This window comes from Onychostoma macrolepis, chromosome 02 (assembly GCF_012432095.1).
Source record: "Onychostoma macrolepis isolate SWU-2019 chromosome 02, ASM1243209v1, whole genome shotgun sequence".
NCBI lineage: Eukaryota > Metazoa > Chordata > Actinopteri > Cypriniformes > Cyprinidae > Onychostoma > Onychostoma macrolepis.
Window position 1 is genome coordinate 27,347,090 of NC_081156.1, and position 23,163 is coordinate 27,370,252.

A 23,163-nucleotide genomic window follows, 5' to 3' on the forward strand; every position below is an offset into this window, starting at 1 on the left:
TGTCAATTTTGACAAAAGACAATTTGAGAGCAAACCAGTGTTTTTAACTGAAACTAAAACTATTTAAAAAATTTGTCAATTAAAATAAGCTAAACTAAAATAAAATATAAATATTAGATGAAAAACTTAAATGAAAATTAGAAACATCTTGAAAAAGATCTAAAAATTAGTTTAAGCTGAAGTATAAAAATTACTAAATGAAATAAAACTAATCTTTACATAATAAATGCCTTTATTTTTAATTACACAGACATCAGTTACAAGTGGATAAAAATACTGAGAAATATAAAAATGCTGGCATTTATGATCCAGCATACAAACAGTCTTTTAATAGGTCAAGCACAAGCAGAGGAGGAGCAGCAGATCTTGGGTGATCTTTTGTGGCCGCTGGATACTGAGTGAGTTCAGACTGAGCTTAACTTTTCATTAAATGTGCATGACATCCTTTCTGACTGATTCCTCTATTGAGAGCTCCCTGAAAATATCAAAATTATAGAACTGCATCATTCTACTGCTCCAGTTCTTCCTCCTCCTCTTCTTCTTCTTTTTCTTCCTCCTCCTCCTCTCCTGGCTCCTCCTCCTCTTCCTCTTCCTCCTCCTCCTCTTCGATGTCCAGTTCTGGTTTGCTGTGTGTGGGTTTTTTGTCAAGTGCAGGTGTGTGTGGTTGCACATGTGTGTTCATTTGAGGCCGAGCTGGGGTCATTTCATTGCTCTCCTCACTGGAGTCCTGATTGGCTGATTGTGCTGAAGAATGAGGCTTACGGTGGCACGTAGCACGGGGCCCAGAACACGAGGAGGTGACTGAGTGGTTGTAGTGTGAAGCCGCCATGCACTCGGCAGTCGAACGATCGCAGACGCACTGCAGTCGATCACACACACTCACACCAGAACCTGACACACATACACAACACAATCATTAACACAAACCTGACCTCCAAAGAAGATGTTCGTAATTTTTGTATTTTTGAAGTAGTTTTTGCATGTATTATGTGTGTGTGTGTGTGTGTGCGTGTGTGTGTGTGTGTGTGTGTGTGTGATGCCATACATCGAGGCTTTCCATTGTGGCAGCTGATGTGAGCATTGAGTTTTCTGTTTTTCCTGCAGCCCAGAACAATGAGCTGCTCCAAACAGCACTGCTGCAGAAAGCAGCACCTGACACAGAGACACATCAAGGATAGTCAGGACACAACAGAGCTTCACTGAATTGAATTGTCTGTGTACATCTGTATTATATACTGTACACTACCACTCAATAGCTTGGCCACCCTTAACTTATTTTGTGTTTCTTATGATCTTATTATGATCTTTTGATTGCTTAAATGCTTGAAAAGAAACGACTGATTTCTGTATAACACATACATAGTGGATTTTAGTTTTTATACTAGATATAGATAGATTCAAAAGTTTGGGGTCAGTTATATTTTGAAATGTTTTTCAAAGTCTCTTCTGCTCACCAAGGCTGCATTTATTTGATCAATTATTGTAAAACAATATACAGTAAAACAGTAATATTGTGAAATATTATTACAATTTAAAATGGCAGTTTTGTGTTTGAATATATTTAAAAATGTAATTTATTTATGTGATGCAAAGCTGAATTTTCACTATCATTACTCCAGTCTTCAGTGTTATGTGATCCTTCAGAAATCATTCTTATATGCTGACTTGGTGCTCAAGAAACATTAAAAACAGCTGTGCTGCCTCAGTAAGTTTGTGGAAACTGTGATACATTTTTTTTTCAGGATTCTTTTTTTTTTTTTAAAGGAATATTTTGAAACAGTATAAATGGGTAAACTCAAGCATTTTTTCCAGTGAAAATGTGTGTGATTGTGTGTTCTGACCGGTCCAACTGGTCCACTGGGTTTCCTGTCCCCTGCTGCCCACAGTAGCAGCCGTAGTGTTGATACTCGTGAGGACATCGTCCGGTCAGACAGTGCAGCATTTCTCCCAGAGCAGACATGTCCCTCAGCACCTGACCAGATGCACTGTACTGGAGGAAAGAAGTGCTGCACTCTACAAACACACACACACACACACACAAATTAATGCAACCACACTTTTCGTTTCTCTCTCATCATTTCTGTGTCTGTTTGTTACTTATCCAATATAAGTATGCTTGCATACATAATAGTTTGATTTCAGCTGCACTAAAGCGTTAATTTGCCTTTTTAAATTGGCACGTAAATTGTTTAGTCTGACTGAAAATATACCAGGCAGTTTTGTGAAGTCAGACTAACAGACCTACTGTAAGTAATGCAATTGTAGCTTGACTTTGTGCAGCATGAATACAAGTTAATCAGACTACAGTTGGCTTTGGCTTTGTGTGGATGTGCTGAAAAACAGAGTGATTTTTTTCACAAAGATTTTAGGCTTTTTTGCCTTCATAAGTCTCTTTTAGATTACTGGAAAGACGTATGTATGTATTTTTTTGTCCATTTCTCTCTATATTTCTCACCTTCAGAGTCGTCTTGCTGCTGCAGATCTGACAGTCCAGCAGCCTCCAATAAAGACCAGGCAAAGAGCGGCGCCGCCCGTCTCCGGACCCGGTGAGACTCTGGGACACACACACAAATATACACACTGATTTCTCTGGAGTACAAACGGATGTGCTGGAGTGTTTGGAGAATAGCTTAACATAATTTACCCAAGCAGGCCAAGTTCTTGGATGAACATCCTGCTACAACATTACCATACCAATCAACCAATTAGATTTTAGGAACAGGGTTATCATCTACCAATCATTTTCCTCCGATTCCACAAACAAGTTTGGACTCTTCACAGTTCCGGGGTTCTCGAAAGTGTAAATGGACAACTTCTATAGTGGTAAACAGAAACTACTGTACAACAAATATAATTTCTGAGCCCCCATTTGCCCCAAAAGCTAGAGAAAAAAAACTAAAATTGTGTTTAAATGACAAAAGAGGGAAAAAATATTTTTTACATTGGTCAGCCGTTGTATCGGAAACAGCATTAACCAGTTTTCTGTAAATTAATGCCAAGGTAATAAAACAGAAGCATAGTGTTATAAATCTTTTTTTTTTTTTTTTTTTTATATGAAAATATAAAAAACTATTGCAAGGTTTATGACATTATTAACTGTGAAAATGCGTCATCACATCCTTATATCAGCCTAATTGACCATTTTCACAGACTGTTGAATCAGGAACACGTCCTTCTTGGTTAAATCATATTGTTTTTATTGGAGCCCACCATTACCAGTTTTCTCTGATTCCTGTGAGCTGTCGGATGGCTCTTTCTCTTCCTCTTTCTCCTGCTCCTCTTCCTCAGCTGACTCCTGCTGAGCTGTAGTGGTCAATGACGGCGAGCGGTCCAGGGCAGGAGGTTTCTGGGGATGGGGGGTGGTTTCAACAGCAGCGAGGCCTGATGTTGTGGTCCGTGTGCTGACAGGTTTGTGAGGAGCTGTAGATGTGGTCTTGTGGTTCTTCGTTGGTTTTGCAGCTGTGTGAGCTGTTGGTCTTGGTGATAAGCTGTGAGGTTTAGGGAACAGCGCTGGAATGATCCGCGTGGATGGACTGACCTCTCTGACCCTGGATGGGATCACGGTGGTTTGGGCTTTCACTGATTCATCTTCTTCTTCGTTACTTTGTAGATCTTCCTTACTGTCTTTCTTGTGCCTTTCATCCTCTTCAGATAGAGATGGTTTGGTTGTGCTCAAGTCGCCTTTGAAATCACTCTCTCTGTCAGTCTCTTTATCTTCCTCACTCGTCTTCTCCAGCTCTTCAATCAATATCTCTTTTTCCTCACTTCCTTTCATTAATGTGCGTTGCATCAAAGTGGTTGCAGCTATTGTGTTTTTATTGGTAGCTGTTGACGGTGTTGTTTTGTGATGTGAGTATTGATTGGTTGTTATTTTAGTGGGTGTGGTCATCAGAACTATATAAGGGCTTTGACTGGCTTTTGTTGAATGTTCTTCTGTTTCTCTGTCACGTGCTGTCATTTCCTGTTCCTCGTCTCTCTCCTCTTGTGACTCATCACTCTTTTGCTCTGTTGTGATCTGTGAAAGTGGGCTGACATACGGTTTAGCAATGTCAGTTAGGTCATTAGTTGTAGTATGTGCTGGTGTGTGTGTGACAGGTTTTGAAGTGTTGCTTGCAATTGACTGAAGTGCGTCTTCATCACTCTCATCGTCGTCCTCCTCAGATGCTTGTGTGTGAGTTGCTGGTGTTGTGTGGGGTGTATAGTGAGGAGTGTGTGTGTTTGGATGCGTGTTTGTGTATGTATCTGGTGACTCTGTGACAGTCTGTGATTCTGTGGTTGCAGTTAGTGCTATGTTAAAAGTCGGCTCATCTGTCATAAAACCAAAATATTACAGTCAGAGAACATGCTGAATGTTTTTGTAAATTCATTTTCAGTTTAAGAAATCCTCACTGTTTGTGCTCCACTCCATTGCATTGTGGGTAGTAGGGATTTCTTCTTCCTTTTTGTCTCTGCCCGGCTCTTCTGTCGTCAGCACAGCAGTAACTAAAATACAGAAAGTGGTTTTAAGATGAAATGTTTATTTATATAATAACTGTATAATTTTGGATTATTGTGACCCTTCTGTTGAGTTCTGTACATTTGATTTTGAAGGGAAGAATGCAAGGTCTTTGTTGTTGTTTTAGTCCTCATTGGCTTTCATTATATAAACAAAAACTGTTGAAACATTCTTATAAATATCTTCTTTTGTGCTGTGAAGAACAGTATTGTTTTTGTTAACTAAACTACAGCTAAAACTATTAGAAATGTACACATATACACATGAAATGTACACATAAATTAGAAATGTTGCCTTGGCAACTAGCAGAAATAAAATAAAAGTTAAAGTTGAAGTATTAATATTACTAAAATTAAAACTGAAATAATATAAATTAAAGCTAAATAACTATAACAATTAAAAAAAACCTGTAATTAAAATGAAAAAAATAAAAATATAATACAAAATATAAAAAAAATACATTTATAAATATTAATACTATAATAGTATATAAATAATACTAAAATAACACTGGTGCACACAATAGAACGTCATACACTCTTGGAAGCAAAATGATGCCAGAATTTTCATTTTTTTTCACATCTCTTTTAATGTGTTTACTCATATTACATACTTGTTTTAAATAATTATTGTACTAAATGAGTTTCGCTTCTGATACTTAGCGTTCTTATTGGGTAATTTATGGCATTGGTTATTGATTTACATCTTTAGTCACTACATATAGACTTTCTTTCTTTATTTTAAATTGCTTAATTAAGAATTAGAAGAAGCCTGCAGCTACAAAAAGGAAAGTAGTAGAAATGCTAAGAGCCTTACTTGAACTCAAATTGTGGGGTTTAAAGGCTTGTCGTCATTTAGAATAATTTGATCACATTTGATCAAGTGTTTTTTTGAACAGTGAATTTCAAAGAAGTCCTTGATGTACTGTACAAGTTGAGATAAATTTGTTTGTGACTAGCTAAAAGCTCAAAATGCATAAACAACACAGTGCATCTGAGGCTGTAAAAACCGGCACACTCTTACCATCCTCATATTCCACTGCCTCCTCTTCCTCTCTCTCAACTATACTTCCTCTCTCTGAGTTTCTGTCCATTTCTCTTTCCTCTGCTTCATTCTCCTGTTCCTCTGGACCTGAAGATGAAGTTCAGCTGAGATCAATGAAGTCTTTAGGTGGCTGAGGATTACTGGAGTTCTCAGAACTAGCGATGTGAGGGAAAAAATCACCCTCTGGGCTACAGAAAAGAGTCTAAATATAAGTTCAGTGAAGCGCTTTACCTGACTGAAATATCCCAGGGTACTTTGTGCTCTGGATATTGCTGCTCTGAGAACCATTAACTAGCACCAGCTCATTGGTGAAGTTACTCACAGTCTCATTCAGTGTGCCATTAACTCCTGGAGACAAAGAGTAAAAGAGGGAGGTATTTTATATGAAATTTTAAAATATCCTTAAGAACAGAGTGTATCTTGTTCACTAATAATTGCTTAAGGTTTCTCATGTACTGTTCTTATGCAAAATTCCAGCTGGATTTTCATCTTGTATCTTATTTATTAAAAATAATAATAATCAAATACAGTAAAAACAGTAATATTGTGAAATATTATTACAATTTAAAAGAACTGTTTTCTATAATGAACATATTTTAAAATGTAATTTATTCCTGTGATGCAAAGCTGAATTTTCAGCTGCTTTTACTCCAGACTTTAGTGTCACATGATCCTTCAGAAATCATTCATATGCTGATCTGGTGCTCAAGAAACATTTCTTATTATTATTATCAAGTTGTGCTGCTTCATATTTTTGTGGAAACCATGATTTAGAAGATTCTTCAATGAATAGAAAGTTTTTAAAAAACAGCATTTATTTGAGTTAGAAATATTTCATAACATATAAATGTTATAAAGTCTACTGTCACTTTTGATCAATTTAATTCACCATTGCTAATTTCCTATATTAAAAAAATCATAAAAAATTACAAAAGGTTTAGATTTTTAAATAGCTATTTATAAATGTATATAAAATGTATATGTAATTTTATAATTATTTTAAAATTATTATATTTTATTATTATATTTTATTATTATATATATATATATATATATATATATATATATATAATTATACTTAATAATAATAATTTATATTTTATTAATATTAATATTATTATTATTTTATATTTATTTTTATAATATATTATTATATTTATTCCCAGGGAACACACATACTGATAAAAAAATGTATAGCGTGAATGCACTGTAAGTCGCTTTGGATAAAAGCGTCTGCTAAATGCATAAATGTAAATGTATTGGTATATTTGTTTATATTAAAAGATTCCATATTTTTGTGCATTACCATAGAACATGATCTCCATGTCGATGTCTGATGGAGAAAGCTCCACCCTGTCTGAGACACAAACCACACTGTTAGATGATCAACGTAACTAAATCTCTCTCTCTCTCTCATTCTCTTTCAATCCATTATTTCCCTCAAAAACGTTTTGAAATGGCTGGGTTTTGAAATGGCTCATTTATACAGTATAAAGCACATTTTAAAAGCAACAAAGTGCTTTACAGCTGTTACAGATATACAGGCAACAATGAAGAGAACAAATAATTAAAAAAAGGATAAAACAATGAACTAATATGGGTCTAAACAGCCTCACCTGTTCCATTGACACTAGCATAGGTATCATTATCAGGTAGATCCGTCACAAAGGGAGAGTCTGAAGGGAACATAAAAGAGAGATGAAAACTATCAAAATGTTCTTATGCTTTCATGTAATATATTTTTGCTGTTACTGTTACCTGTCTGTGCTGTGATTGGTTTGTTATCTCCAACCTGTTTTGTGACTGGATGGTTGGAGCTGATGCAGTCTATAACCATCTGATCACAATGACAGAATCCTTCCTCACAGTAATCCAACATATCTGCAAATGTTGGATACAGAATTGAGGTCAACCAACTGTTTTCTCCACTTAATAAATGCAACTTAATCATGTCATATAAATACTACACTGGTTAGTGACTCTATAGACGGTGTTTTTGTAGGCCAAAACCCAGAAACAAATTAGCATTTTAGCACTGGTTCCATTTTCTTTAAGTCATTGGGCTTTTTACAGATGCCGATTGCAGTTAGGTTGAGTTGTTAAGACTGTCATGATGAATGTTTATAAGTTATAAATGTTTGTTTGTCACAGACCCTATTTTAAGAAATAGTTTTTGCCGAAAGGAACCAGGGTGATTTGAAAACCACACAAAATTATATCATCACTGCAGGGCTCTAAAAGCATATAGTACAAATATTTTTATCCCTTATTTGGAAATAACTTCATGTGTGTACCACAGCTGGAGTTGTAGCTGCAGGTGTAGTTGTTGTATGTTGGTATCCTCCGACTGCAGTTTCTCTCCTTTAGCTCTTGAGAACATCTCCAGTGGGTAAAACAACACCTACAACACAATCACATTCATTTTCAATTTATTTGTGTATTTTTATTTATAGGCCTTTTAATATTCTTTCACCAACTGCATAGAGAAGCAGCTAAACAGACAGAAAGAGGGGTGAGAGCAAGCGATGAGTGTGTTGTGTGTGTGTGTGTGTGCGGACTCCACTGTGAAGTTAATAAATCCATTTAAATTCTTTCTACCCCCTCCTGAGTCTAATTTCATCCGCTTCCCATCTCTCACCGGTCGAGTGTGTCGGCGGGCTGTATGTGTTTGCGCGCGGTGTCCCGTGTGTTTGCGTTGCTGCAGTAATGTCCGTGATTGTCGATGTCCGCGGGACAGAATCCGGTCTCACACCGCAGACTGACCGCGAACTCCAGCACCGACCGCAGGTCATCAAACACAGCGTACAGCCAGGTGAACCGCACACCCAGACAGCCTGTGCGACAAACACACACGAACATACATAAACGATTAATATGTGGTTTCATTATTTATATAGGCTATATTTAAGTTATATATATGGAAATTATATAAGTGTCCGTAATAATTTCTCCTGGGCATTTGTTTGATTGTTAATGGAACTTACCAATCAGAAGCTCATCAGAACTGAGGTCACTTGCTTCTGGGCAGAAAACAGCAGTGCAACGAACTGCACAAAGAAAAGAGTTTGTCGTAAATTAATGTGTTTGACATAGACAATTCATAAGTTATAACATTCCAATAAACTGAATAATGCAGTGTACTTTTACGTCAACAGAAATAAGAATGTTTGCCCCAAATATTGTACACTCTTAAAAAAAAAAATGGTGCTATATAGCACTAAAAGTGGTTCTTTGGCTCGTAATCATAGGGGAACCACTTTTGGTGCTGTATAGCACCAAATCTTGGTGCTTCAGTGGTTCTTCAGCGGTCCTTCACCTGTTCTTTGGCATGACTGAGGGGCTATAGCACCGCTACCATATACAGAACCTGTTAAGCTCTTGTACGGTTCTTCAGTGGTTCTTTCGGGTGATTAAGGTGCAATATAGCACCACTGCCATACAAAGAACCTGTTAAGCTCCTTTAAAGGTTCTTTACAAACCAAAGAACCACTGTTGGTGCTGTTTAGCACCATTTTTGTTGAAGAAATACAATGCAATATGACACTTCTTATGGTTCTACATAGCACCATTGGACAAAGGTGCTGTATAGCACCTTTAAAGATATGGTGCTATATAGCACCAAAAGTGGTTCAACTATGATTTACGAGCCAAGAACCACTTTTAGTGCTATATAGCACCATTTTGATTTTAGAGTGTAGGAAATCTTGAGTAAATTAGACTGTCTAGCACATAATGAATATTTTAGATGGCCAATAAAAACTTTTCTTATTCACACTATTGTTTTGTGTTATCCATTATTAATTTATCTCAAGTTACTTAATACATATAATCCAATGCTTTGGAAGTGGGGGCCCTCTTACTCTGTTTAGTGTATTTTTTATTTTTGTTTATTGGATTTTAAAAATTGTTAATTTAAAATTGTTAACTCAGTTTCACTAGGAATGAAACTAAATACCTATATATTTTTAGTCATGCAACAAACCTAAAAATTAACCTGTCAAAATATTGCATAATAAAAATAAAAAAAATAAATAAATAAAAAAATGTATGCCAAATCCAAATATTGTTTTATTTTTTATTTATATTATTTTATGTTTATTTATTTTTTAAAACATACTTTTGTAATTTGCTGTGAGTTAAAGTTTAATGAACTGGCAGATTTTTTTCTGATTTAAAAAAAAAAGTGCATTTTAAACAAAACAAATTGTAGAATTTGATACTAAGTAAAGGTGTAGGTACAATTTCATATTAAAATTGTAAAAGTATTTTTATCCCTGAATATTGACTGTTAAAATAACTGACAAATATGTTGAAATACAACAATATAAAATTTTTACAATATAAAAATACAAGATTTTGGTCTTGTTCACTAGTAATTTCTTAAGGGTTCTTTCTTAATATACTGTACAATAATATAATAAGAATTTATTTCTTAATATACAGTATGTTAAAATGTAATTTAGTCCTGTGATGGTAAAGCTGAATTTTCAGAAGCCATTACTCCAGTCTTCAGTGTCACATGATCCTTCAATCATTCTAATATGCTGATAAAAAAAAAGTGTAAGAACTAAAAATAATTATCATATAAATGTCAGTTTCAAGGTGATGAACACACTTTCACCTGCACCTTTGCTCCTGACCAAAGAGAGTTTGCATATTCTCACCTTTCTGCAGGGTGAAGAGGAGGAAAAGATACAGTGGCCTCATCTTTATCTGCTACTAAACAATCAGTTGCACCATCCAGTATTCCTAGGTTCAGTCCAGCACAGTGCAGAGGCCAAGCCAAGAGCTTCAGCAATAAGAGACACACACATCCAAACTCGGCGCTTTGCAACCTCCTTCTAATGCAGGTGCGTGTAAGAGATGAGAAAACAATCCCAAAATGAACAAAGGCCTATTTAGGACACTCTAAAAGGTCAAAGGGCAAAAGACAAAGTGGTCACTATAGTAACAGGGCTGCAGGAAGTACACACTCTTTAGGTTTGTATCACACAAGAGATGAAGTGGGATCTCTCTATCTCTCTCACACACACACACACACACACACACAGACAGAGAGAGAGCTCTCTTTTATGCAGGGTAAAGGTCCTGACCCCAGCTGAGAATTTACCCCCTTAAACAACTGACCATTGTGTGTGTGTGTGTGTGTGTGTGTGTGTGTGGACAGGAACTCAGGTGAGGATCAAACAGAAAGTGGGGGTTGTAAATGATTCTTTGTGTGCTTTTGGTTTCTAGGGAGTTTGAAATAAGCATGTTGCTAACAATGAAATGCTCTAATAACTCTAAAAATACACAGCACACAAATATTAGGTGTATTAATCCATTTTTAATGACAATGAACACATTTTAGTGATACCTCTCAGTACTGAATGGCTTTTATGAGCATTTTTATATAACATTTTTCCCATCTCATTCAACATCTTTTTTTTTTTGGTTCAGATGATTTTTGTGTTTGTTGGTGTAAAACTACATTAAAAATCAGACGTGGGTAAATATGTTTGGTTTTATTTAGACAAAATGCAATTTGGCCACTATAGATGCACAGACTATACAGATTCAATGATGACAATGCAGTTCAGTGTTTGACAAAACCCATTTTCTCTCAAACATACTGTACATAAATTTTTATTCAGATGGTTCAGATGTTTGTCACCCACAAATGAACGCAGTTCTCGTCTTACATCTTCACACACATTCTTGCCAGACATTTCTGCTTCAGATCTGAGAGAAAGAAAGAGATTGTGGTTATATTAGTAAAGAAATTGCTCCAATATGAACTTCTAATTGACCTGGGGTTTGTTTCCCAAAAGCATCGTTAGGTAACTATGGTTGTTAGTTCCATTGAACTCTATTGGTAACAACTGAACTTGTGACTGTAGTTGTTTTTGGGAAACACACCCCTGGTTGTGCTTTGTAAGATTCATCAGAGCATGATATTCCAAAGAAAAAAGATGTTTGTCATTGTAATCTTTCATGAAAATGTAAGACAAATTAAACAAATGCCTGCTGGATCAACTCTAATTTACTCATTTATTTACTTATTTAATTGTAATTTAATTGTAACATATACAGGATTCCTTTTGGGTTTTGGAATGAATAAGAACCATTCACAAAGCATTATAACTATTTTATTTTTTAAGCATTTTTATTGCTTATTTTATTAAAACAAAACAAAAAACAGTTTCTAATAGGATTATTAAAATAATAGAATAAATTGTTCTATATGACATTATAATTAACATAAGAAAACCTGTGTGAATCCCTTTAACTATAACTAAGTTAACTAAGTTAGAGAATACTCAATATCTCAATATCATCCAGTAGGACATTTTATTTTTATTTGATCCCATTAGGATCTTTCAGGACTGATTCCAAATTCTGTACATATTCCTGTAGGATTTGATGACTGGTGCATTATTGGTGCTTTTCTGCTTCATCAGCTCATGTCTGACATCAGACAATTATATTTGAGGATGCTTGTGTGGTAGGTAAACAAAGCGCTGCATGTGGCCTCAAATGCCACGAGGTTCTCAAGTCCTTGAACTAACTCTAAACACGTTTAACAACAGCAACCTGTGACTTATTCTTCAGTTTCACTGCTGGAGACACTACAATCAAGTGACTGTCTGCAGCCTATTTCATCTTAGTCTATCTTTGTCCAGCACAAAACACACACTCTTCACCATCATTAAGACTGACCTTACACATCATTAGTCCTGTAGGAAGAGTGTTTTAATGGGATCACACACACATACTTTAATGAGTACAGATCCACATGCAGGTATTCAGACACACACACAGAAACAAATTCTTTAATGAGGTTGCAGTGACCTGTGTGTGTGTGTGAGAGAGAGAGGGAATGATAAAATGATCTTAGTCATTCACTCATCGAGGAAAACATCCAGTGTCTCTTTGCTCGGACACATTTAACCACAGCCAGCCGTAGATTTAAATAAACCAGAACAATTCACTGAGAAACACTAATGAAGATATTAATGATAATGATAATAGTAACGACCCTTTATGGGATATTAAAACTTCAGTCGCACTAAGAACAAGAATAAAACTTTGTTAAACTACAGTATTGTAGAAGAAATGATACATGGTTTTCAATCATCTCAGATTTCTTTCTGTTGCCACTGATGATTTTAATGAACTTTTAGTGAAGGTCTGTGATGTATATTTGTATATGATAATATGATAGTTGTATATTGTATTATATGATAGTATGTTTTGATTTGTTTGCTGTTAGGGTTAGATTTGATGTTGTGTAACTCACTTTTGGAAAAAGTGACTCTCCTCATACGACTGCAGACCTCTGCTGTATGTCTCTCATACCAGCGATGGCTATCCACACAATATCTGTAGAACAAAATATTGACTATTTTGTTTATACCATCAACAATATTGAGGATACACACAGAATTATTGTCTCACTCCCTGATTCTGTTAATTATATAAATAAAACTGTGGATAATTTGTGACCAGTTTTGATTTTCACTTTTGTAAAATGTAATATTTGAGTGAAAAGATGAATGTGTCCATTTTGCACTTGAGAATTCAATAGCAAAGCACTTGAGAGCAGCACTTGAGAATTCAAGTGAACATATTTTGCGTGCTTCAGTGGAAGCAAGGAAACCTTGCACAATGGAGGTCATACAGTCAGTGTCACAAATTTGGTAAGTGACTCTTGGTAAGAATCTTAAAACTGTATTATCCATTTAAAAAAATTGTAATCTTTGTTTCTTAACACACTTTGATTCTCAGACTGTCAATGTGAATTCAGACTTTTGGAGCCCACTGAACTTGTAAGTGTTCTAGCATGCATCTCTATTATTTACGCCCATTTTGTGACTTTAAAAGATGGCCTAAATAGTTGTTGAGTGGTTGTGCAGTGCTGTACCGCTGTAACGCTGCTGCTCTGTGACTGAATCCTCTGCACACACACTGAGAGTAAAACTTGCACAGCTCAAACACACACGGCTGCAGCTTCACTGAGCTGATAGTCGCCCTTCCCCAGATCAGCTCTTCTTCAAGGGTCTCTTTCAGGTCCCCTTTCTCACTGCCTTGATGAAATAGCTCTATTCTCCATGGACATCCTGTCAGAAAAAATAATATCATCACAAAAAGAATGAGGGAGAAAAAGCACCATCTCCAGATCAGTATGATAAGTTATAATGGAAACCCGAAGTAAACTCTCCCTGTGAAATAAGATAATGCAACATATGAAAGGATTTCAAGATTTCCAAGTGCTTTTGAGAAGGAACATTTTCACAGCACACTGCTGTGCTCAGTTGGCTCTGCATAGATATTTTACTTTTTATAGTTATAGAATAGTTTCTCCAGAATAATATACAGAGACTACTTTAAGCAAGACATTCGTATGCCTACTTAAGGGGAGACATTGCAGGCAAAAACACTGTTTTTTTTATGCACCTGTCAATTTTGAGATTTTGGGCTTTTTGGTTTTTCATAAAGTGTTTTTTCAGACTAGTAGAACGAAAACATCCAAAAGACACTGTTAAGTGTTTCTTTTATAGCACTTTATCTATTTGTGTCAATAGATTTCAATTACAATACATATTTTTAAAGGAGTTTTTTTCTCCTACACTGAGCCATAAATCTCCACTTCAGTAGCACTTACACACACCATACGTTACATTTTTATTCCTGTCTATATCCTGAAGGTTTTTACAGAGGGATTTGTTCATATATAATTTGCTTGATTATATACAACATTTTAATCCCCCCAAAATTGTAGTAAAAGTATTTTCTTAATTATGGAGTGACAAAATGAGATACCTAAAATTCCCTCTGTAAAACTTTTGATTGTAATATGTCAAAAAAAATTAAACAAGAATTTTGAAACTGACTTCATCCAGTGTTTAGATTTTTGTACTAGAAATGTATGCAAATTAGTGCATATTTCATTAAATAATGCCTCATTTGCATATTTAAACCTAACATTTTAGAAAACTTGTAATACAAAAAATGTTTGCAATTATCAATGTAATCAATCAACTAGGTAAGTAAGGCGATAACTTTTTTTTTTTACCCTATTCACCTGCAGTGTCTCGCCTTAACATAAAGGTAAACGCTGCATCAATGCCGCTATCATGTAGGTAGCTTTATTTTTTTTGTCTGAGCTTCGAAATGCAGCAACATTACTTCACCAATGGTGTGAGTTTGGGGGCGGGTCTATATGTGTTGCTCCGCCCCATTACTACTCTCATTGGCTACATCATCTTTTATAACCATACATAATCAATAATCGCAATTGTGTACATACTATAGTGTAGGAGCCAGTGTTGGGGAGTAACTACTAACATGTAATAGAATTAGGTAATTTAATTACAAAATAAATGTAACTGTAATTAGTTACAGTTACTAAGAAAAAAATGTGTAATTAAATTACAGTTACTTATGAAAATGTTAACGATTACAAAGGGGATTGCATCTGAATATTTTCACACGCAAACACACACACACACACACACACACACACAGATTTAATTGCTTTATTTGCCAAATTGCATTGACTGCTCTAAAATATGAGACACCAATGTTTCAGGAGTTTAGGACATGGAATAGGACACATGCTTATTCGATAATATTCATTTTATTTCCTATTTGGGTTTATGTATATGCTTTACTTTTTAAGATTAGCGGTTTATTCCAAGGCATTGTTAGATGTCAGTGTTTCCTGAATAGCTATGCAAAGTTTTGATTTCAAAAACAGTATCATAGCTATTAAACTATATCTTGTTATGATTTTAAATCAGTATTTACCCCCAGAACGATCTCAAAGTAAAAAGAGGTGCAAAAGTCTGATTTTGTGGTGGCTGTGATTTTAAATTATATTTTTATAATCTTAATTCAAGTGATGAAGGATTTTGAAAGTCTGACAGTAATCAGGGTTGAGTACTACTTTAAGGTTAACCCTGCATGCTTTAAATGTTTGAAAATGATTAACAGTTGAAAACATTCGGTAAAAATTTAGAAAGGTAATCAAAAAGTAATCGAATGTAATTATTTACATTATTTTAATAAAGTAATTGAAATAGTTACACTACTTATATATATACTTAAATAGGGCAACTTGTAATCTGTAACCTATTACATTTCCAAAGTAACCCTCCCAACACTGGTAGGAGCTGAACTGTGAACATTGCAAACCATTTTTAAGCCGTCGTTATAAAACAAATAAACATTCACATGCATCTCACACTGTAAAAAATGACTGTGAATTTAACTGTAAAAACTGTAAAAATACAGTAAAAACCTGTTAAATGGTTAACGGTAAGTTCCCCTACTATATGGTGAAAAACTGTATTGGACATTACATGTAATTTTCCGGTAGTATACCGTTTTTGGAAGTTTTTGGAAAAAGAATGTATAATTTACAGTGAATAACTGTAAATTGACATTCTCAGAATTCCCTGCGTTGCATTTCAAATTTTCAAAATGTTTCTTCTCATCAGTTTTGTACATTAGGGTTGTTTGTTACATTTAATGTTGTTAAATCAATGTTTATTGCATTATTTAAGTTTCATGCGTGTTACCATGATGGTGTTTATACTAACTAATACTAACACTTACCTATTAAAAAATTAAATTAAATTAAATTTAAAAAAACTAGCTACGTCTACTGTGCTGGACTAACTGAGACTTGTCGTGGCACTTGTATACTGCTGCACTCTCGATGGTCTGATTGCTTCTATTGTTCTCATTTGTACGTCGCTTTGTATAAAAGCGTCTGCTACATGATTAAATGTAAATGTGTTTAGTGTTTGTGTGAATGACACTGTGCACCTTCTATATAGGTTAATATTTAAAAGCTGCTTGTGATAGGCTTTAGTTCATCATGTTATCAGTGTATTACAAAGCTACAAAACAGATTTCAGTACTTCAGTAGGTTGGTATATTAACATTATATCAGTTAATGAAATTACGGTATTTAACTGTAAATTTAAGTTAAAACCGTAAAACCTAAAATGTCGCTACCGTTATTTTTTTTATAGTGAAATTCTGGCAACCACAGCTGCCGGTTTTTTACCGGAAATTTTTGTTTACAGTGCACAGTATCCAGATAAATACATTAAATGAATTCGGAAATGTCTACTCCTCAGTGGTGGACAAAGTCAACAAATCCTGTATCTGAGTTAAAGTACAGATACTCTGATTAAATATTAGTCGAGTAAAAGTTAAACAGATATAGGCCCACTTGTTTTTATTCGGGGATTCTAGTGGTGCAGAATGTATGCGCTTCACATGTAAGCAATGCTGTAGGATGCTACAGTACCTCAGTGCAAAGCTGCACATTTTACATTAGCTTGTGGTGCCATCTAGTGGTCATCTCTATTTTAATTTACTGGAATAAATGTCCACTTAAGGGGTCGATGAGGGCTCTCATTCTCTCTCTATGTCTTCCGCTCTGAATGAGGGCACCTGTATCGAGAGCTGTTGACATGGACAGCAGGTAAGCAGCTCAGATGTCTATGATTCATAGCGCGCTCTCTCTTGCATATGCTGCGTCCTCTTTGTGTTGACTCGATGAGACAGGCGTAAGTGTGTATATATTGATTTTTAATGTGCTTTTAACCTTCCTGACCCAGCCAAATCAAAACAATCTCCAGGGAAAATAATGGACCGTTGCTATGGATACTATCAGTGGCTCCGGCCTGACTCCATTCAAATCAAATCATTGTCATGGCAACAATAACATTAACCCTGTTCGTGCACCGCTGTGCCGCCGTGGCCGCTTTAACAGAATAAAGGGTCAAAAATGTCAGATTCCATTGTGTGTGTGTGTGTGGTAAAGGAGGGTCTTGCCTGGTTTTTCTGTATGAGATACTTTAGTGAGCTGCTGGGTGCTTGTCGTAGTTGTTTGTCTCCGTGCTGGCAGTGAAACTGTCACGGTCATCATTGGAGCGACGGTATTTGTGGTTACCGGTAACGTTACAGCTTTTGGCTGGGTGATGATCACAGCAGTTGTGAGATCACTAGTGGGTGAGGTTGTGGTGGTCGTTACAGTGACAGTAGTTTCAGGAGCTGCTGTTGATCTAATAAGAGGTGGTGATGACATTGTAGAGGTTGGTACTGTGGAAAGAGTACAAAATCAAGCTGTTAAAGCAGTTTTTTCTCAGAGAAGTCTAATTTTTGTCTGCTTCAGCACACCAAACTCCTTAACAGTCAAAATACCTCTGCTCCTGTGGGAATCTGTACTGGGAGTGCTGTAGGAGTCTGTACTGGCTTTAGGCCATAGTACCAGGTCACTAATGTTTGGAAGGTCATGCCACACTACTGTAGATGTAAGACAGGGCTCTTATTGGTCAGTTTATATACACACACACAGACACAATACAGTGTATTGTATCATAGCTGACAACAGACACTCATAAACACAATAATATGCTCTCTGAACTCACTTACCAAAGGGCAGCAATGGAAATGTCATATTACCTACAGAAAAGCAGGAGAGAAAAAATCATAGAATCTGACCAGCACATTTCTAAGCATATAAAGCGATGAAGTAATAAATGTAAGTATGTGTGTGTTTGTACCTCTGGGTATTTCCTCTGTGATGGTCTGATTAAACAGAGGTCTGACTGAGCCCATGTCCCAGAGCTGAGACAGATCACTGTCTGAACACATGCCTTAATTTTAGTTTCATTTTTGCTTTATTTTCAGTTTTATTACATATAATTTGATAACCTAGTTCATTTAAGACTTAACATATAAAACGTGCATGAGACCAGGGATGATTGTCAGTAGTAAATTTATTTAGAGTGTACTCATTTAATCTTAAATGAATTAAGAAATAACGTCTTTCTTTTGCATGTTTGGTTTATTAAAATAGTAAAATAAATTGTGCATCGTTTCAAATAATGAATTCTCCTTCAAAAGTTGTTTTTGGCCTGATATGGAAACAATATTACTTAAATCTGCATTGCTCTTGTCTACATGCTTTTGTGAAAGGAAGTTGGGGTTTTGTAATGAAATAAGCAGGAATAATGGTGACCATTTTAAATTTGGGGGTGAATTATGCCTTAATAATGATTTTAATAATAAACATTAAAGCTGCAGTATGTAACTTTTTTGTTAAAAATCAAAAACAAGTTATTGAGCAAGTACATTAGACATCAGTGTTTAAAACTGTCTCCTTACCTTGCCCCGATTCACAAAGGTAAACTTAATAATGATTTTTAATTTTAAAGTTATCGGGTCCGATTTCGCATGAAATTTGGCTTTTTCTGCTGTCAGGTAAGACATTTCAGTGACTGAAACTTTGGAATAGTCTGCCTGTAAATGTGAGACTTGCTTCTTCACTAGCTAGTTTTAAGTCTGCTCTCAAATCTTATTTGTTCTCCCTGGCTTTTGAATAATGCATGCTTAAGGCTCTGTTGCCAATTTGGCTTAGATTCTGTTTTCTGTTTTTAATTTTCATATGATGTTTTTATATATATATATATATATATATATATATATATATATATATATATAAATAATGTGACGGATCGGTGGCCCTCCCCTCATCATCATCACCACCCGTCCCTTATTCGCCGCCCTTCACCAGGCTCCCGACTGGAGTGGGTGGATGAGAGGAGGGGCGTGGGATCAACGCGGCTGGCGGCGTGTGATGAGGCACAGCTGGACTGAATGAAGCCTCATCACCGCCGCTGTTAAATGCCCAGCGCGCCTCTCCTCGAGACCGGTCTCTTCCCCGTGCATGCACGCTGGTGTCCTCGTGGGTCCAGGAAGGGTGCGTAGAGGGACATCGCGCCACCGGAGACGTGAGCTGCAGAACCCGCGGTCCGGGAGAACGCCGCACCCGTATTACGGCCGTCGGGCCAGGATGCCGGGCCGATCAAGTCCCGCCGAAGGCCGAGGAAGAAGAGGAAGAGCCGCCGCTCAGAAGAAGCCGCCGCCCCTCGTAAACCGGACCAGAGCGGGAGCGCGTGCCGCCACCGGACTCCGCCCCTTCCCTGGACCCTTCCCCTTTGGAACACTGCCCTCCTTCACGAGCCCCGCAGCACAACGAGGACACCAGATCCCCCCGTTTTGTTGGACACTTCTTCCCCTGGACACTTTATTTTAGTAATTTTGTTTAATAAAAGCCTCTCCGAGGCCTGACGCCACACCCACTGTGTCTGTCGTTGGCTCCTCCCGTCACTATATCTATATATATATATATACTGTATTTGCTGTATTGTATTTGTATCTGTTGTACAGCACTTTGGCGCAACTCTGTTGCTTTTAAACGTGCTATAGAAATAAACTTTGACTTGACTTGACTCAGTAGCTAGCCAACATTAGCCCATTTCTTCGATTGTTTCAGATATGCATTGAGCTTTTGTTTTTGTTGGTGGTGGTTTAAATTGCATTAATTTTCTGCTAGTTATGAGTATTTTCTGACTGAGCTATCGTTAGATTTAAACATCAGTAACATGATTTATTATAAAACATTTGCAATTCCATTTGGTCAGAACAAAAGCAGCAGATAAAATACTTGTTGAGAGGAGCAGTACAGAGGCAAAACCCACGTATAAAAATAACTCTGCAAATTACTTGCATTTTTATATTAGAAACAGAGATGGCGATAGAGGCAAAAGTTACATACTCCAGCTTTAACTATTTATACATTTTATAAAATATGTAGGAAATAAAAGAAGCATGTGGCATTTAGAATGAATCATTTTTATAAATCAATTAACATTTGAATAAAAAAAAAAAAAAAAAAAAGTGTATGCATACTCAAACTCACCTGACTTTCCAGCCATGACACAGATATAGATGCAGTCAGAGCTGTTCTTCTTACTGACTGGAAGAATGATAATAACACACACACAGGCAAAATGACACTGATGTAGTATGTGAGGAGCACCAACACTCCAACTTTATAGTTACATTAGTGCAATACACTACATTGGATACAGGGGTGTGTGTGTGTCTGTGTAGGTGATTATAGTTGGTGCTTTACCTGAGAGGATAGAGCTGGACTTAAACAGCTCTTGCAGGTAACTGGTGGAGTTTCCCATTACATCCAACAGAATAGCTGTAAAATCTGAAAAACACTAAAGTGATTAGATAGATAGATAGATAGATAGATAAGCAATCAGTGTATAGTGAAGAAGGTTTTTCACCTGTGAGGTCATTGGTCTTGTTTGTCAGACAGTAACAGTATCTCAAGGGAAATAAACTGCTCTCAATGTCCTGAAATTCTGAGACTACACACACCCATACATGTGTACATGACGCACAGATACACACATGCAAACACACACAGAATTACATCATATTTGTGCCATAATGGTGCTGTAGTTACAGTGTGATTTGGCTGTGTGCATAAGGGTAGTTACTGTTGTAGACCAGCAGAGTGAGCTTGTGGAGAGAGAGTGAACTGTGTGACGTCACACTGAGTAAGGAGAAAAGATGCTGTGAACCTGAAAACATAATATTTTAAGATGTTTTTGTGTGTGTTTAAAACACTCACCAATTATTTCTGTCTATTAAAGGCAGGGTAGGCGATTTGGTTCATAAACATTTTTTGTTATACTGGTTGAAAATTTCTTCAAATCTCTAAGTCTCTAAGCAATCACTAAGTTAAGTGGTCTAAATTTATTTATATGTATTTATATCGTCTGTGGAAGGTGTAGGACCATAAAATGTTTGTCCAATCAAAATATTCGGTCTGAACATTAAGATAGGCTGAGACTTATTTAAAAAATATTACAAAATCTTAATCACCCCAAACTTTTTGTACATGTAATATTTATTTTAAATAGGCTGGTTCGTGCAAGTAAATTTATTTAAACTGGTTGTTGAAAGTTCAAATAGATTGTGTTATGTTCTGTAATTGCTGTTAATAAATCTGACAGAAAAAAATATGCTAAAGTTTCACCTTTAGGGGTACAACATCCTGGCAACGTTTTACAAAAATTAACCATGATTTTATTACAGTAACCACAGTTTACCACAGTATTTGTAGTAAAACTGCAGTAACCACAAATTTACCATGGTAATAATAATAATGCATCTTAGTACTTATGTAATACCATGTTTATTTTTTTTGAGGTACCCTCAAAGGTACACCTTATCTAACCTTAAAACATGTATTGTGTGGTACTAATACGCTCCCTTTTAGGGGTATAGGTGCACCTTTGAGATTACTGCCCCAGTAAAGCTAAAATACAATTTTAGTATATTTTATTTCTGACAGTGTAAACAAAAAAAGGCCTATGAAAAAAAAAAAAAAATCATGGCTTTAAAGTCTAATATTAAGTGAGTATAATTACTGATTATATTCTTTTAATAATTTAAAAGATCAATTTAGTTTAGAGGTATCGGTATCTGCATCGATATCGATGATACTGGGCTTGAAAATATCGGTATCGGATCGAAAATAAAATAAGAGGTATCGCCCATCCCTAGTGTGTGTGTGTGTGTGTGTAGTACCTGGTTGTGAAGCATTGATGAGTGTGTTGACGAGTTCAGTAAGATCTATGGAGGCGGGGTCAATGTACTCGGCTGGGATCTCTGGGTAAATGAAGATTACACTGATTTATACCTCGCTAAAGGTATTTATCGATCTGCAAAACCATTCTTTACAGCCCTGTACAATCCTCCTAAATCACATACACAGAAGTGGACCCTGTACATGAACCTCATTACCAGGTTTCACCACCACATTCATCATTTCACATGCACCTAATAATTAGGACTAAATGCCTGAGCAAGTAAAAGCATTTTAAACCCTTCATATACAGTGATTGCAATGATTCATGCACTTAACAGCCTTCATAAGTGTATCTGTACATTAAAAGCTCTGTACTGTTCATGTGACTGTTTCTGATTGGTGCTTGTCCTCCATGAGAGACTCTGATTGGTTACCTGTTGACACAAGGAGCTCTCGTTTTTCTGTGCGGATCAACTTGCTTTGTCTTATAACTGAAAAAGACATATTATTTACCTCTTAACAAGCAGCTATATTAATGCAAAGATTGTCTTCTTTATTCTACAGTTACTAACCTTGTGTATGAATAAGGAACAGTGTTACTATGACAGCGCATATTCTGATGCTGATCCAATGTTTCAGTTTGAGTTTAGCCATCTCTGCAAAACAAACACAGTAAAAACCTTACAAACAAAGCTTTCATATTTGGAACGGTTTGTACCTGAATAAATTACATATAACCTACAAATGCACAGTAATGAGAACATACATTTTATGCAGTGAGATTTCAGCAACAGAGCTGAGATTGTGCTGCCCTCTACATGTGAGTAAAGCATGTGAACTTCACTGCCTGACTACTAGCTTGTTTAAAAAGAAATAAATATATAAAAATATTTAAATCAAGCCTGGAATGCCTTTGATTATTTCAAAATGCATTTGAAACACTGATCTTTTATTATTATTATTATTATTATTTAAGGTACAGTATTTTCCCTTCCATGGGCATTATTTGCCTTTAACTTTAAGTAGGATTATTATTATTATTATTATTATGTCTAATAATATTAAAACACAGTTTGTCCATTTATGATAAGTAAACAACTAAATGAGTTAATTGAAATAAATTCTCAATTTGAATCATAAAAACATCAAACATTCAGCATCAAAATAG

The 23,163-nt window shown here is 35.9% G+C and overlaps 2 protein-coding genes across 2 annotated transcripts; both read right to left on the reverse strand.

The window, feature by feature from the left end:
- Positions 1-209: 209 nt before the first annotated feature.
- oc90 (otoconin 90) lies at positions 210-10,246 on the reverse strand. Its single transcript, XM_058757843.1, has 15 exons — positions 10,204-10,246; positions 8,524-8,586; positions 8,178-8,373; positions 7,834-7,940; positions 7,298-7,420; positions 7,156-7,215; positions 6,846-6,896; positions 5,771-5,887; positions 5,519-5,626; positions 4,390-4,482; positions 3,217-4,308; positions 2,456-2,554; positions 1,842-2,013; positions 1,046-1,152; positions 210-891 (listed from the first exon to the last, which is right to left on the reverse strand). The coding sequence occupies exons 1-15, from the start codon at positions 10,244-10,246 to the stop codon at positions 509-511; spliced, it is 2,814 nt and encodes a 937-aa protein (XP_058613826.1). The 3' UTR covers positions 210-508.
- A 795-nt stretch (positions 10,247-11,041) lies between these two features.
- On the reverse strand, positions 11,042-22,649 carry LOC131528588 (HERV-H LTR-associating protein 1). Its single transcript, XM_058757857.1, has 14 exons — positions 22,568-22,649; positions 22,430-22,486; positions 21,995-22,075; positions 20,899-20,982; positions 20,683-20,766; positions 20,520-20,603; positions 20,304-20,360; positions 18,103-18,183; positions 17,972-18,001; positions 17,741-17,839; positions 17,372-17,638; positions 13,443-13,638; positions 12,819-12,901; positions 11,042-11,260 (listed from the first exon to the last, which is right to left on the reverse strand). Exons 1-14 carry the CDS (start codon positions 22,647-22,649, stop codon positions 11,217-11,219), a joined length of 1,329 nt encoding a protein of 442 aa, XP_058613840.1. The 3' UTR covers positions 11,042-11,216.
- Between the last annotated feature and the right edge of the window lie 514 nt (positions 22,650-23,163).

Bases quoted from the DNA above. Each gene is read 5' to 3' on its own strand.
- oc90 (XM_058757843.1), bottom strand. From the start codon at position 10,246: ATGAGGCCACTGTATCTTTTCCTCCTCTTCACCCTGCAGAAAG. The intron at 7,941-8,177 runs GTGAGAGATGGG...ATTGTGTTGTAG, and splicing joins CCCGCCGACACACTCGACCG to GTGTTGTTTTACCCACTGGA. The intron at 5,627-5,770 runs GTAAAGCGCTTC...CTTCATCTTCAG, and splicing joins CCCTGGGATATTTCAGTCAG to GTCCAGAGGAACAGGAGAAT.
- LOC131528588 (XM_058757857.1), bottom strand. From the start codon at position 22,649: ATGGCTAAACTCAAACTGAAACATTGGATCAGCATCAGAATATGCGCT. The intron at 20,983-21,994 runs GTACTACACACA...TTATGTTTTCAG, and splicing joins CATCAATGCTTCACAACCAG to GTTCACAGCATCTTTTCTCC. The intron at 12,902-13,442 runs GTACAGCACTGC...TTTGTTCTACAG, and splicing joins AGAGCAGCAGCGTTACAGCG to ATATTGTGTGGATAGCCATC.